The sequence below is a fragment of the Egretta garzetta genome, unplaced genomic scaffold (assembly GCF_000687185.1).
Source record: "Egretta garzetta isolate BGI_Z169 unplaced genomic scaffold, ASM68718v1 scaffold430, whole genome shotgun sequence".
Classification (NCBI taxonomy): domain Eukaryota; kingdom Metazoa; phylum Chordata; class Aves; order Pelecaniformes; family Ardeidae; genus Egretta; species Egretta garzetta.
In genome coordinates this window covers 2447419-2463923 of record NW_009258267.1, presented here as the reverse complement: position 1 = coordinate 2463923, position 16505 = coordinate 2447419, and the positions used below count along the sequence as shown (strand labels likewise).

The following is a 16505-nucleotide window of genomic DNA, read 5'->3' as shown; positions in this document are numbered from 1 at the left end:
GGGGGGGGGTTAATTTCGGTCGGGCGGTCGCGGGGAGACTGCTCACGGCTCGGGGACTGCTCGTGGCTCAGGACGGGCTGGGCATTGGTCGGTGGGTGGTGAGCAATTGCCTTGTGCCTCATTCGTTTTGTATATTCTGTATATTCTGTTATCATTCTCATTATTACTATTATTATTATTTTCTCTTATTAAACTGTCTTTATCTCAGCCCTCGGCTCTAACCTTTTATTTTCTTTCCGATTCTCTCCCCCATCCCACTGAGGGAGGGGGGGGAGTGAGCGAGCGGCTGCGTGGTGCTGAGTTGCCAGCCGGGTTAAACCACGACACTCACATCGGCTCTTTAGGTTCAAGTGAACTGTCTAGATACGAAGCTGTGCAATGGGTGAAAAAAACCAGTCCACCTTACTTGGAAAACAGTAAGATCTCTTCTGACAGGGCCTCAAAAGAAGCCGTAGTTAAAGAAACATCTCATTGTATGTGGATCTACAGCCATCATATATATAGGCAGGAACTGAGGAAAGAGATTTTTGACAGTGCAAAGAAGTTAAATCTGACTGGCTTCTGCCTAACGGGGAAACCTGGTGTGATCTGTGTGGAGGGACTCCGAGAAAACTGTCAAGAGTTTTGGCATGCTGTTAGGTATCCCAGCTGGAAGCATATTTCATGCAAGCGTGTGGCGAATGGAGAAAAGGAGGGAAAAATCGATAATTGTCTCTTCCCTGCTTTTGAAGACCTACAGTTTCAGGCACATGGAGATTATGGCCTGAGGAACAACTATCACATGGATCTTGGCCAGTTCCTAGAACTCCTGAGATAACATCAAAGTGGGCATATTTTTTGGATTTTATTTGGTGTCAAAGGCAAACTTTGAGAGAATGAGAGAAACTGCATAGGGAGTTCTGATTTTGGACAGCAAGAGATGATGCTAACATTGAAATATTGTACCTTATAGCTACTGTGAAAATGGAAACTTCAACATAGGAGAACTGTTGTTCAAGGAGTTAATATTAGCTTCTATTCTGAATTTTCAGAGGCATTTACTTATTTTCTGAGACCCTAAAAGAGGCATTTGTCACTATGAGCCACACCTCAAAGTGCTTGCAAGGCGATAAACATCCCACGCTGTAGCATCCTGAATTACACGCTTCTGTCTCCTCATCTGTACTGCGCCGCGTGTTACTAAGCTGTGGTAACTTCTACATACAGTTGTGGGATACCAAGTGGCTGCAGTCGCAGATTCATGCAGTTTCCAGTACAAAAGCACACCCCAGCTCAAGGAAATCGCACCCCTACGTTCATGGATTGGCGCATGCAGTGTCTTTTACTACTCCACGAAGCATCAGCTCTCGCTTCATTCAACTAATCCATGAAATGCAAAGGCTTGTGTCCAACCACAGAGCCAAGTTTTGCTTTAAAATAATGGGTGGGGAGCGGGGAGGAGAAAGAAGCCCGCATGACCCATCCCTTGTCTGCTTTGAGTAGCACCCGTATTGCCAACACCACCATTTTTGCCGTCCTCTTCCTATCATTGCATTACGGTCTGGTTATGTAAAGAGCAATTTTTCAGCTCCTCGACTCACAGTGTTTTACATTTACATTGTTAGGCCAGGCACCTTGGAAATGAGAATGAGTAAAATGAGACAAAGTTTAGGGTTCTTTTCTTTTTTCCTACGTTACATAAGGAAATACATGTAAAAGATATAAAAATGAAAAAACTATAGAGTATATATTAAATAAAAATACATATAACTTTACCCATCTTTTCTATGTCAGATCAGTACTGAGAGACAATTTTCCAGTAGCTTGTGACAGGAAATGATATTAATGTCTCATTAGGCAGCACCTTCCTACAGACTAGTGTGCTGAGTAGGTATTTAGATAGCGAGTTGCAATTCAGTCTTCCAATTTATAATGGATTATCATAGTTAAACGCCATCAATATAATATCATGGAATCATAGAAGAGTTTGGGTTGGAAGGGACCTTATGTCGACCAAGAATGCTACTGCAAAGTCCCCGGTGGCGGTGCCTTAGAGAACCACCAGCTTACCGCCTTCTGCTTCGTCATTGAGCGCCGTAATGTGAAAATTGGTACCAGGCAATTAAAGCAGACTTACCGTTGAGCTGTAGAGGTTCGGCCGTTTGAATCTAAAAGCAAAGCCACTTTGGTTGAGGGGCTGGGCCCTGAAGACCTGAGGTCGAGACCTGCACAGTCTGACCGGGCAGCCGCTCCGGGGCTCAGCTGGCCTCACGGTGCTTTTCTTATCACAGAATCACAGAATCGTAAGGTTTGGAAGGGACCTCGGGAGGTCATCCAGTCCAACCCCCCCTGCTAAAGCAGGTTCTCCTAGAGCATGTTACACAGGACTTCATCCAGGCAGGCTTTGAATATCTCCAGAGAAGGAGACTCCACAACCCCCCTGGGCAGCCTGTTCCAGTGCTCCGTCACCCTCACAGTAAAGAAGCTTTTCCTCATATTCAACTGAAACCTCTTATGTTTCAGTTTGCACCCGTTGCCCCTAGTCCTGTCGCTGGACACCACTGAGAAGAGTCTGGCTCCATCCTCTTGACTTCCACCCTTAAGATATTTGTACATATTGATGAGGTCCCCTCTCAGTCTTCTCTTCTTCAGGCTGAACAAGCCCAACTCTCTCAGCCTTTCCTCGTAGGGGAGGTGCTCCAGTCCCTTTATCATCCTTGTTGCTCTCCTCTGGACTCTTTCTAGGAGTTCCTCATCTTTCTTGAGCTGGGGAGCCCAGAACTGGACACAGTACTCCAGGTGGGGTCTCCCCAGGGCAGAGTAGAGGGGGAGGATAACCTCCCTCGACCTGCTGGCCACACTCCTCTTAATGCACCCCAGGATACCATTGGCCTTCTTGGCAACCAGGGCACATTGCTGGCTCATGGTCAGCTTGTCGTCCACCAGGACTCCCAGATCCCTCTCAGCAGAGCTGCTTTAAAGACTCTGTTTCAGTAACTCAGCTGACGACTACAAAAATAACAGATACTACTTTATCTCAATGAAACGCAAGGACGGGCTTTAATGTTCCTTTCATAATAGCAATATATTGAAATACAGGGGATGGCAGTATTTCTGGTTGCTCAGAATGATGATTAACATATATTCCTTCACTGTGGTAACTATGTTGTACGTACAATCATCACTTTGGCCAAAAGCACAGTGAAAGGCACAAAACGTTTACAGGCTCCCATTATGCAGTGAGGGAAAAAGTGCCTCTCCTCTTCATGAATCCAAGACCTGCAGTCGGTCGCAGTGGGGGCAGAGCTGAGGGGCTGGATAAATAAAATTCATTTTTGGTTTTCCAAAGATGCTTCTGTAACACGATACCAGAAAAAAAAAAAATATGCTCAAGTACGCTTTGTTTCCAGAACTGGCCGGAAAGTGTACTGCATTTTTCTTGGAGTGGTAATTCTGTAACAACTAATCATTCTTTGGGTTTTTTTTAGAGCATTGATGTATGAGAGCGGATTCCACAGGGTGATCACTCAGAAGCAATAAAACAATTTGCAATCAGTCCTGTTGGGAAGTTGCCAAACGATAAACTTTTTCCTTTAAAGTAGCAAACCAAACCGGTTTAGAAATAGGCCTTGAGATTTCAGCCAGAGGGAAATGGGGAAGGCAATGCTGGCATAGGTCAGAAAGTCTGCGCAGGAGGATGGTCCAACAATTTGGAGTTAGAGCTGTCTAAAGCTTTATTCTGAGCCCAAGATTTGTTCTTTTTTTTTTTTTTTTTTTTTTTAAAGGAGGAAACTGCTGATAGTACAATCCAGTCATGCATCTTCCTAAGGAAAGCCATGGACTTGTGACTTTTGCTTCTGGAAATGCTAATTACGAATCCAGAATAATACAGGTCATGAGCCCTGGCTGCTTCCACTGCAGTTTGCAGAGGGAATCACTTTTTTTTGGAGAAGAAAGAATAAGGGTCACTGCCAGGCATCACTTTTGATAACTGGTTGACAGGTGAGAAAGGGTAAAAAAAAGTAAGATCTCTTGAGCTGAAATCAGCGTGCAAATGCACATACTCAGCGTGCTGAATTATCAGTGGTGGTGTAAAAACTGTTTTAAAGACCACACTAACGAAACTGAGCATTGCAATAGTAGCAAGTGAGGGAAATATGCAGTAAATATCAAAGAATTAATGAAACGTGTCTGTTCCCCCCATAATGATACACTCTCTTTCCCCATAATAACTACTCACCTAGTAGACCTCAGCTAGGTGATTTGGAAGTTTGTTACAAAGAATAATACTTTATCGCATATGATGTGTGTTTAAAAACACATTGGTCTCAAGTACTAGAGGAATTCATTGGGTTTCATATATTAAGAACCTACTAATAGCCAGATGGCTGATGCTTGTAAGAAAATACTTAGTCAAAGAGACGTCCATTCATAGCATTTTGATACTCCCTTTCTGCTAAGAGCATGGAGTCCAAGCACTTCCATGAACTCTAGGCCAAATTACGGCATTATCAAAACCAGCAGTTACCTTGCTGGGGGAATGAAACCTTTAATCATTTACAGGGCTTCAGCTCAGCTCAGTAACATTACTCTAATTACATGCGAACAAAAGGTTCTGCAGGTTCAGTTCTTGTTAGAAAATCTTCATTACTCCTCACAGGAGTGACCGATAAAGCTTTTCTGGGGAGGAAAATATCCTGAACTTGCTAGTCTTTGAAGTGGATTTTGATTTTTTATTATTATTTTTAAATAATAGCGTGACAATTTATGCAAGCTACATTGTGACCTGTAATGGATTAACAGTCACCATAGGTATTTCTTAATTTTCCATGGTGCCAATTTGTCTGCTTAAGTTCTCACTGACATTTGTGACAAAACTCTCAACTCAAGGTACAACCCCTTGTTTTGACAACAAAAAGATCCGTCGAACTACAGCATAGGCTATCTCAAGTAAAATAATAACAAAAAAACCTCAAAAACCACAAATGTATTTCTCAGATTAATTTTTATTTTCTCATGTATAATTAATATGATTTCTGAATCTGAGTTTCTAACCACATATTACAATTTAGAAAAGGTTTCCTGCATCTTAAAAAATCAGCTATTCTTAGGCTTCCTAGGCAGAAGTGTTCTGAATATTTTAATGCTTTTTAACTGCTGCTAGTTTGTTCATTCTTCATTAAATATTTACAGTTTCACTTTCATGGCTTCTTCAGGCCAGGTGTAGGAGTCAGCCACAAAGCTGTTATAATCAGTACTGTAAACCTGAGAGCGGATGAAGGCTTCTAGGTCCTCGGGCTGGGGATAGATGGAGGCAGTGTTATTCCTGTAGGCTTCTTCTGCGATCTGGAAAGATGCATTAAAATCCTAATTAGTCCTGATAAACTATTTGAGTACATTTAACAGGATTTAAAAGCAGGAATTAGTTCAAAATCAAGATAAAACTTCATCTTCTCCAGTGCTGACAGTCACCCGTACTCACACTGGATCCGGGCTAGCAGGCAGCAAATAAGACCGGGAACAGGATGAGGTTTGCATTTAAGTGAGCCTGACTCGTGCTGCTTTTGAAGGGGATTACGTGTCTTTGCTTTTACAAATGCAGTGCTGCTCCGTGTCCAATAATATCTTAGCTTTTATTGCGCAGCGGTGGATAAAATATTCTGCAAACCTCACGCACTGAGATACAGTTTCTGCCCTTCCGTTGTCAGATTACCCTGGTTTACCGTCTTCTCCAAAGCACTGCAAGGAAAGTGTGATTTGTTCAAAGCTCCACGCTCCCTGCGTCTTACAGAAATTTGTTATTTATCATAGTTTGATAATATATTTCTTAAAGGTAAACTCATGATAAAAAACTAGTCCTACACTGTGCACAGGTTTAATTCTAGGGATGGTTGGGGGAAAACACAAATATTTGCTTGCTTTTTCCTCACCCAGACCATACCTAGGTGAATCAATTATGCATCACAACCATAACTGCAATAAAAATGCAGTTTAGAAGGGGTCGGAGCCCACTCAGCCCATCAAAGCAGCCTCACGTCTGCAGAACACCTGCTTGAGAGATGTGTAGCTTTTGACTGAACATTCATCAGCGAAACAACAGAAGTTTGACATTTGACAGACTGGTTTTACGCAGCAGCTCTCTTTGGAAATATTTCCTTCAGACTGCATTTGGCAAACAGAGAAATGCTCCTGCATGGGATCAAAGGGAGATGGTCTCCCTCCTGCTCCCCTTAGCTCTCCCTTTAAAACATGAATGTTTCAGCTTGGTGAGAAGCTGAGGCCCTAAGTGGAAAAGTTACTGCATTTAGGCTTCCTTTCTAGGATTAATCTGAAGCCCAACCTGATTTGACTGAGAAGGACTTCGGTTGTTTATGTAAGAGTTCATCTTCAGGTCTGTGTGCATAATTATATTGGGTGAATGAGGCCTGAATTTATACCCCACATTTGGTATTCCAAAAAATTTTGAGAGCATTCCTCCCCTGGAAAAGGCAGAGGCCATTGCTAAACCTCTTGGGCTTTACGAGCCAGAACAAGGTATTTGCAGGACTGAAGTTTCAACAGAGAACAGGCAGAAAGAATTGTTTGGTAACAGTTTCCATTTTTTTTTTTTTTTTAATTTTATGCAACACACATGCAAGTAGAGGAGGAGTTTCCATGACTGTGTGTCTGCCAAACGCACAGGCGGTTTGCTTTCTCCTGAGCAATCTAGGTAACATTTTGACATCTGCAGAACAGAGTTATTACTTGCCTAAGACAACGTGAATTGCAAGACGGACTTTCTTTTATTTTTTAATATACAGAATGAGTGACGCTAGGGGAACTGCTTCATGCATGAGGGCTCCTTGTTACTCTTCCAAAAGAATATGCAATAAGTGGAATTATTCACAGTAAGAGGACCAAGAGAGAAAACAACAACTGGAGCAAAAACGGTCAGAGGAGACCAGCAAAATAACCTCCTAAAAATGCTGGGATTAAAAAAAAAAAAAAGCCCTCAAAAACCAGAATAAGGGCGGGACTGGGGTAAATACATTATTTGAAAGCTTCCTCTTCTTCCCTCCAGGGCAGCCAGATTTCTTGGAAAACTGTGGGGTTAGGTCTGATACTGAAAATCTATCTGCATCAACTCTGTATTTGCCAGTAAAAACCAACCACCTGAACAACCTTTGACCTAAACCTGAGCCATAAACCAAAAAGCAACCCCTGTAGTTGCTTATTTTGATAGGGCAGAGTAAGGGTGGGAACAAAAGGGAATAATGCCTGGACTCAGGGTGACACTTCCTCTCTTGACAGGCAACTGATAATCATGAAGGGCCCAAAAGCCTTCAGCTGTGCAGCTCGCATGGCTGTAAGCCTGAGGACCTGGTCCTAACCCCACCGGTTTGTACAGTTTGGGCTCTACAGACATAAACACTTGCTATAGTTCTGTATCTTTCCTTCCTGTATTTGCATTAAATTTACATTTATGAATCTAAATTTAGTTTTGAAACTGCTACTTGTCCAAGATTGATTGACGTAAACCAACTTCAGCTTGTGTGGCGGTGTGTTAGGAGATCAAACCGAGTGCTCAATGATGTAGAGAGCGTGGGAAGAGAAGCAGCTACAAAAGACTGAAATGACTTACCCTCACAGCAATTTTCAGTGACACGTGCTGAATAGTGACTAATGGAGGGTACAGACGACCTTCCTGTAAATTCTCCTCTGAAACTTGCTGAGCTATTACCTAGAAACAAAGCAGACATGTTTAACTCGAAATGCAGGTGCAGCTGTAGCTTAACTAGACAGCGACCTTAAGCAAAGAAACGGTTCCGCTTTGGCAAATCACACAGATACTGCTTAATCCACCTGGGCAGTGTTTTTTACAACCAGCCTTATCATTAGGAGTAGCTACACAAGAGCTAGAAATTTAGGGAGTTGTGCCCCTTTCTCGCTCAGACAGTAAGACTTATTCAAGTCTCAAATAAGTCCGTGACACACATAAACTCGCAAATAGTTCACCATGAGATATAAATTGCAGCCGTCAATTGTAGTTGGGCCACAGACTTCTAAAATTAAAGAAGCAGCTGTTATTCTGGCAGTTGTCACGTCATCCTGTGCAGAGAACAGAGCTGAAACCCGTAAGTGTAAAATGCCTTGAATAAAATTACTGGTGGCCGAGCAGGTTTGCTGTGTGTCCAGCTCACACATCTAGCCTGTATGAGATCCAAAAAGTAAGTATGGTCAACCACAGACCAAAGTCAAATAAAGGTAAGATTACCCAGGGTCTTTTAAAGCCCTGCTGGTCACTGCAGTCAGATTTAGAAATAGAAGGTCTAATGCTAAATTCTGGCTTGCTGGGACAGAAAAAACAGTGCTGCTAAAAAAAGTCTGTCCACTCCAGTTGAGGGCTGCAGTGGGTCTGTCATCTCAACCATACCATGTAACTAAAGAAATTCCTAGAATCATAGAATTGTTTAGGTTGGAGAAGACCTTTAAGATCATCAAGTCCAACCGTGAACCTAACACTGCCATCCCACCACTAAACCATGGCCCTAAGCACCTCGTCTGCCTCGTCTTTTAAATACCTCCAGGGATGGGGACTCAACCACTTCCCTGGGCAGCCCATTTCAATGCTTGACAGCCCTTTTGGTAAAGAAATCTTTCCTAATGTCCAACCTGAACCTGCCCTGGCACAACTTGAGGCCATTTCCGCTTGTCCTATCACTTGTTACCAGGCAGAAGAGACCAACACCCACCTGGCTACAGCCTCCTTTCAGGCAGTTGAAGAAGGTGATAAGGTATCCCCTCAGACTCCTCTTCTCCAGGCTAAACAACCCCAGTTCCCTCAGCCACTCCTCATAAGATTTGAACAGACCCCTCAACAGCTTCATTACTCTCCTCTGGACATGTTCCAAAATTATTTTGCTCTTTGCTTGATTTTTCACCAGACTGACCAGGGGAAGCAAGGAACAATACTGAAGTTCTGAGGCACATCTGAGAGAAGCCTCTCCTCTATGGCCTGAATATTCTTGTTTCATCTTCCTAGCAAGACTGGAAATGTTCTCTTGTCGTCTCCAGCAATGAACAGATTAGGAAAGCATAGCAAGCTGGAGAAGTTTTTTTTTTTTACTGTTTACTCATTGGCCGTATGAAAAACCTTCTATTCCTGTGAGGTGTGAGGACATTCTCTGCAGAGTGAGGAGAGACACTGCTTGCACTGTTTGCTTATGGGCTTTACTTCATGAACTTCATCTATTCCTGCAACAGATACCTTTTAAGAAGCAAAGGGTCCTGGGACTGCCTTTGTGTCTAATGATATTTCTGCTATCAGTAGCTAAAATTTGTTTGTTATATGGGGATCTGAAACAGAAAATAGCCTTTCAGGGTGAGCCAGATTGGGATTTGCTGAGCCTGAGAATCAGCTCTTGCCCATTCGCTAACCTGTCTTCTACTCTGTAATCTCTTCCTTGGACTTGAAGGTTTCATTTCTTTAACTGCTCTTGTGTACCTTCTAGAAAGCTGCTAGTTGAAACCAAATCTAAATACCTTCTAAGCAAACTAAGCACAAAATTCATATATTAAAAACGGTCTAACTTTATGTAGTGTTCAACAGCTACCTTCTCTAACATCCTCTACTACAATTCTCAAACCAAATCTTTAAAAAACATTAAGAGCCATTTACATCAGCAAAATCCAAATTTCAAATTCCTCTGTCTTGATTTGGAAGGATGTCTCTTGCCCTTTGAGCAGCTGGGAACAGGTAACAGTCACAAGGAAAGCAGGTTCTTTGTACAGTGCCAGCTCGTACTTCTTAAACCTCTTACAGTTTTAGAAACAGTTTCCATTGATACTTAGTGCTCTAGGCTTGCTCCCAGAGTGTATCCTTTGATATAGTTTCATCCAAAAGGAAACCAGTCCCTCTCTCCTCCCAAGGCCATGCCACATTGTGGACCAAGGTGGAGTATGTGCTCCAGAAGGCCATTCAGAATAGAAGAGCAATGCAGAGGCAACCTCAGTGTTCCCATCAGGAGAAATGATATGTTTTTGTGCAATTGCAGCTTAGATAACAAAAGGTGAGAACCAAACCACTGACTGATCCAGGAGTGCGGGGATAATACTGCGTGATGGGACCTGTGGGGGTACTCTGTGGATGGAAGGAAAACTCTGGTCTGGAAAGTGTCTGGTGGAGCCGTGTAGGACCCATCAAGAGGTTCTGAAAACACCAGGAAAATCCAGGAAACACTGTGAAATGAAACTGATAACACGGCCCAAAAAGAAAGCAAGAAGTGAACTTTTGAGGGAGCATACTAGGAAGATACTTGAAAGAGAGCACAAACTGCTTCCTACAGTTCCTCTTGCATGCGGGAAATAGGACCTCCTGTATGTTGCTTGCAAACAACTAGGACTGCATCAGAAGAGATGCCTGGCTGTCATCGATTCACCCTTCCTGGCAGAAGTAGGTAAGTAGTTTGAATTAAAGAGCAAACACCTTAGTAACTCCAGGCTCAGAGAGAAACAGTGCTCTCTTCTGCAATCTACCCAGCATGCTGGTAGGTGTAGTACGCTTTTCCATTCAGAGTGGAAATGCTAACATGAGATTATACTCTTGTTGAGTATAACGAGTAAAGGAAAATATTTGTTTACCTTTTAATCTGATATTGAGAAACACAGCAGAGATAAAAACCCACCAGGGGGAGCTAAGACAACATAAAATCTAGTTTTTGCTTTCCGTAATAGCAACTAGGTTATTTAAAAATGACACGCAGCCCTTCGATAAAACAAGACGTGCATCTGCATGTGTAAAGAGGGGCTTACAACATCAGATTTCTGCTGCTAACAGGCTCTGCAGGAAAGATGAAATCTGAAGAAATCAACAGCAAGTTGCTGTTAGTGTAATGCATCACTGGAAAAAAAAGGTTCTGGAGTAGAGTGCTTCTACTTTGTGACGGGGTTGATAGAAAGCAAACCACATAACATTTGGGCAGTGCTCGAAGTGGGAGAGGTAGCCAGCTTAACTTTATAGATGCCATGCTGTTCCTTCTGACATACTCCTGTAACAGCATTAAAAGCTATGCAAAAACACAGAGACAAGCATTTTCAAAGAGAACAAGGCCTTCTTCATGTGGTCTCTGAAAAACGCTCCTTGAGAACATCAGTTCAGTGGCAGGGGAAGAAATGCTGAATCCACATTTAAAAATATTAAGAAAATAAGAGGCGACAGAGAAAATGTAATTATGCCACTGTATAAATCCACAGTGTAACACCACTTTGAACAGAGTGCGTGTTTGCTCCCTCTACTTCAAAGAAGAATGGGATAGAATCACCCGGGCTTATGAAGAATAACAAGGATGATCAAAAGGTTATTTTTTTGTGCAAGGAGACAAAAAATAATAAAATAGACCTGGGAGGAAAAAAAGAGAAGACTGAAAGAAAATACAAAAGACAACTGAAGGTGAACATTTCTCATGGCACTATAGGGAACCCAAATCATCAGCCAGCAGGGAATCATAAGAGGAGAGCTGCTTTTTCCACAGAACTCATAATTAAATTGTGACACTAATTGCCAAAAGATGTTCAAATGTGTAAACATGTTTAAAAAGCCACTAGGCTCATTTATGAAAGAGAAATCCATACAGGGATCAAACTTCCAGCGCAGGAAGGCCATATAGTACAGGCTGCCAGAAGCTGAGAAGCCATTTCAGCAGACATCACTCTGGTTTTTCCCCTTATTTATCCTCTTTTCCTCAGCTTCTGCTACTGATTACTTTCACAGGAAGGTACTGAGCTGTTTGGCTCTTAGGTCCAACCCAGTATGGCTATTTTCATGTTTTAAATTTTAATTAATTCAAGTTTTTAATAGAGAAATTAGCTAAGCCTTATTGCAGAACCTAAATGAAAGGCAGCCAAGACAGGACAAATGGCATAAAGCAAGTGGGGGCATCTGGGCTTTTGGAGGATGTATTCTCTATAGCGAAAGGATTTAGTAGGATTATTTCTGGAATAACTTTAATGTAGGCCACACATGCCAAGAATATTTCATTAGTTCATAATTCTTTGTCCCTTTTGTTGTGTTTGGTAGGACTCAGAAGAATAGGTAATGTCCCTTGTCATCACAGAGCAATTGCCTGCAATTAAGAGGTATTACAGCTTACAGTACCTTAGATTTATCATCCAAAATCAAAGTTGCATTCTATTTTATTTGGCAGGAAGAAAAGAGCACTGAAAGTAGATTTTGTTGTAGTTACAATAAGCTATTTGTGACTTTTATCAGATTTAATTGGAAAGGTGGCAAAGCAAGACGACAGGAGGTGCAGGCATGCAGCCCGGGCTGCTTATTTTTTATGCTTTCTTTTTTCAGGTAAGCTACCACTACAATCTGAGAAGGACCCTCTGTCTAAAATGCACGGGTTTGGTGCTTTAAATTTTGCAGCATCTCGGTTGCTTCCATTTCAAACAGAGAAAACTAACCACTATTCTAAAACCCACATGAAACGATTTTGATTTTATCCTTCCATTAAAAAAAGCCAAGAAAACAAAACAAAAAGCACTTTTGCCTCTCCTTTGTACTCTAATTTCAGCTAAGGGCCTACGCAGCCCTCTCAGCCTTCGCACCCCTGACACCTCTTTGGGCAAAAGAGGTGAAATCCATCATCCGTCACCTTGCTCAGTAACCATCTGTAGCTCACCCAAGCCCTGGGCACGCAAGCAGGGGACCAGACATGACGGCTCTTAGCTCCAGCCTTAAGGCGAGTGCCTATCCATTGATCTTGCCGCCAATGCTGGCTTTCTATGCAAAAAAAAAAAAAAAAAAAAATTTCCACGTGTCAAACTTTTCTTCAGGCTTTTACTAGAGGATGGCAATTATGTAGCAAAACCTTTGCCAAAAAAAGAAGAGTCGGGAGAGAACCTCTACCTCAAGAGAGAATTTAAAAGCTTCCTCACAATTTCTGATACCATTTTACTTCCCTGACTGTTACGTTTCTTTGTTCGGTTAAGTTGCTTTGTTCAGAATAGATTTTCTTCTGGCTTAGTAGCCTGCCACTTGAAACACCGTTCAATCCACGTATGTGTCACCTTTCATCCATCAGCACTCTCTATATAGGAACCATTTCACCCAAACCAAAATGAACCAACTTCTAGAATGAAGTAAGACAACTGTTTAACACAGCAGTTTAGACCAGCTAGCGAGGGTCACTGTATCCAACTGAAATTACAGGGAAGGATTGAAAGGGAGGATATAATTATCCAAAGACTTATGAGATGGATCATTGCCCTCCTAAGATGGTTAAAGCCAGTGGAGACAGTCTGGGCTTTTTACTAATTTTAAAGATGGAAATTGTGAATATCTTTCTTATAGAGGGCAAGCTGCTGGCAAACTTTTTTAAAGATGCCATAATACGCACCTTAAAAAAAACCTTCAGAAGTCCAGCAAGAGCAGCGTGCAAGTGCTCACCCCTTAAGAATATCACATACTGCTGGTCATGGGATCACATTTCCTACCAGTTGCCATCGAGTGATAGTAAAGGGCCATTTTCTTCCCTTTAATCCACGAAGAGGACACAAGGAGCAAGAATCCTGGAATGCAATGGCCCTTAGAGAAGCTGCAAGTGTTGAGTCAGGCATTCAGGCATTCTCACTTCTGCTAATTGGGGCAACTTTTTTTCTTTTTTTTTTTTCTTTTTTTTTTTTTTTTTTAAACTGTTCCATAATAGTTGCTAATTGCATTGCTTTGAGGCTTCCTCTGTGTGCTACTTACATGACCCGGGTATTTCCAAGCGTGCTTACACAGCTTCTTTGAAGATTAGGACCCTGCATTTCCACGAAGTGGATTGTAATTTATATGAATTGGACTGGGTAGAAATTACCACTGAAGTGCATCTAGGTTAATTAGAGTTAACTCGGTAAACTAGGGCTAGCCTTCTTCCTTATATCCATACCCCTTAAAAAAACCCCAAAGCATCAGGCTTTTAATGGCTTTGCATGGACACGGTCAGAGCATCATGCAGTGCTTTGGGCTCTCTCTGAGCAGGATGAACTCAGAAGCACCTTCCTGGGAGCAGGGTAGCCAGGAGCTTGAGCCCCACTGGACATCACATCACTCAGTGGGGAAGGAAACATAAGAGGTTTCAGTTGAATATGCGGAAAAACTTCTTTACTTTGAGGGTGACAGAGCACTGGAACAGGCTGCCCAGGGGGGTTGTGGAGTCTCCTTCTCTGGAGATATTCAAAACCTGCCTGGATGAAGTCCTGTGCAACCTGCTCTGGGTGAACCTGCTTTAGCAGGGGGGTTGGACTGGATGATCTCCTGAGGTCCCTTCCAACCCCTGCCATTCTGGGATTCTGTGAAGCTGAGTCCTGTGAGGCTCATTACGTTGCTCTTGGTGCCAGTCAAGAGCAGACCCAAGAGAGGCAATGGCAGAGACAGGAACTCCAGCACAGGTCAGGAAGGGGGTGAGATTGAAAGGGTCAGAGGAAGGAGCGGTGAGGGTGCTGTGACACCATAGTAGATGAGAAGCAAAGATGCTGGACCCAGAAAAGCACAGAAAATTACAGTTTTCTTAAATGAGAAACAGCAACTGAAAGATCGACTTGTTTTTTTGTAAAAAAAAGAATAAAATTAAAAAATCGTGTTAAGCATTTGATTTCAACCAGTGCTGGTACTTTATGTTGTTTGAATAAGGGATTCTAAAATAACAACAGCCAGATTCTTCACCCATACGTATTGAAGATACAATCCTGTGCTTTTACAATGTCCTACTGTAAGACAGTGGATGTCAGATTTTGAACAATCACTGGAATTAGGTGGTGAATGACTCCTAGAACCAAAAGCATTTGCTCTCTGTTCATCTCTTGCCCACTGAGTGGAAATAAGGGAGGGGAGATCACATGTAGGATAACATCAGAAGAAAGATCATAAAAAATTGCTTGAAGAAAGAAAAGAACCAATGCAGAAAAGGGTAAGAAAAAAGATGGGAAGAATAACACAGCAATTGTGTCAAACTGTGGTGCAAGGACCCAGAAGGCAATGGAGCGCTTTTCACCAGCTGTTGACAAGGGAGGTCCACAAAAAAATGATGCCAACAGCTCTACTCAAAAATAGCAAAAAGCTAAAAACCTAAAAGAAATTCAAATATTTTTTGCAAGCAAAACACCCACAAAAGTCACCCCAAAGCTCCTGACAGAAAAATAACAGTTCCTTTCAATTTAAAATCAAACCTATGCGCACATGTGTGCAAACTGTACATATGTGCATTAATCTGTGAGAATACAGTACTGAAGTCTTTCTCCTTTTCCCGTGCCAACAGAAGGTGAAGTTTGTGTCAGAAGTATTAACTTTTTAAAAATAACTTGTTCAAATAGAATTTATAAAAAACAACATACCTTGCAAATAAAGACCTTATACAGAAAGCACTGTTTTTACAATTTAAAAGATAATGTTTAACTATTTTTGTTTAATTGTTCATTATTACCAAGCTACTAAATTAAGGAATTTAAATAATTTTTAATACAATACCTCAGCAGTTGTGAGGAACACATCCTCGCCAATATGTTTCAGTCCACATGAAATAACACCAAGGGCAACTCCTGGGAACACATAGGAATTGTTACCCTGTCCAGGATAGAGAGTTTGTCCGCTTGGAAGAGTGACAGGATCAAAAGGACTTCCACTGGCAAAAATGCCACGTCCCTAAATTGTAACAAGAAAGCCAAAGAAAGCACGTTAGTTGTGAGAACCCTGTTGAATTATTTCACACATCCCTTTAAATATCTGCCACTGTGGAAGCCAGGTTACATCTATTTACTGTCTCTTCTGAGAGGGCATTAGAGCTACTTAACGGAGTATGTCTCAAGAGCATCAGGATGCTGATCCTAGAGATCCCTGGCAATTCTCTGTGACCATCGGATGGTGGGGAGTAATGGCTACCTTGTTCAGGTAAGAGCTATCAGCATCGTTCAGAGGAGGAGAAGGTGAGAACCAGCACTCGTTATTCACTTTGTGCATCCATGCCAGAAGCGTACGTGGGCAGAAGGAATACACCTGGAGCTGTCAAACTCCAAGTGGACAATACTGTCATGGTAGCAACAGGTGATGCTGCTGAATTTTCTCCCAGTGGCAGATCATCCACAAAAATGACACTAAGGCCACTAAATGTTGCACTCCTTGGTGTGGCAATTTCTGAGGAGCTGTAGGGACAGGCAGAGCTCTCTGTTCCTCCCAGTCTCCCCTCTTCAGGCCCCTGCGCCCACTCCACAGCTCAACAGAATGACTGAGGTGCAAGCTCTGTCCCAGGGATGTCATCCCACAGTGCAACCTATAGCACAAGTTGGTGATGGGACCTCCTCTTCTGGGACCTTGTTGGCTCCCCTCATTGCAATGAAGTGAGCAGGGTGGGGACACCAACTCAGGCACCAGCATGTGATAAACTACTATCATGTCTCCCAGCAGATTTTTGGGTGGTGCCAAGTAGCACTGTTGCCACCAGGGCCCAGGCACCATGCACAGGCTGGTCCCAGCAGGCAGTATGGAAGAGCCAGCCTGGTTTGGGGAA

At 42.5% G+C, this 16505-nt stretch overlaps 2 protein-coding genes across 2 annotated transcripts in view; one reads left to right on the top strand and one right to left on the bottom strand.

The window, feature by feature from the left end:
• RWDD2A (RWD domain containing 2A) overlaps positions 1–871 on the top strand; it is a 2944-nt gene extending 2073 nt beyond the window's left edge. The window contains 1 exon segment of the mRNA XM_035888554.1: positions 309–871. Coding sequence (XP_035744447.1) covers positions 309–871 — 563 coding nt within the window.
• A 4295-nt stretch (positions 872–5166) lies between these two features.
• ME1 (malic enzyme 1) overlaps positions 5167–16505 on the bottom strand; it is a 141872-nt gene continuing 130533 nt past the window's right edge. Inside the window, exons 11-13 of the mRNA XM_009649151.2 lie at positions 15470–15643; positions 7601–7699; positions 5167–5325 (exon numbers count right to left, since the gene is read on the bottom strand). Coding sequence (XP_009647446.1) covers positions 5167–5325; positions 7601–7699; positions 15470–15643 — 432 coding nt within the window. The remainder of the gene's footprint in view (positions 5326–7600; positions 7700–15469; positions 15644–16505) is intronic.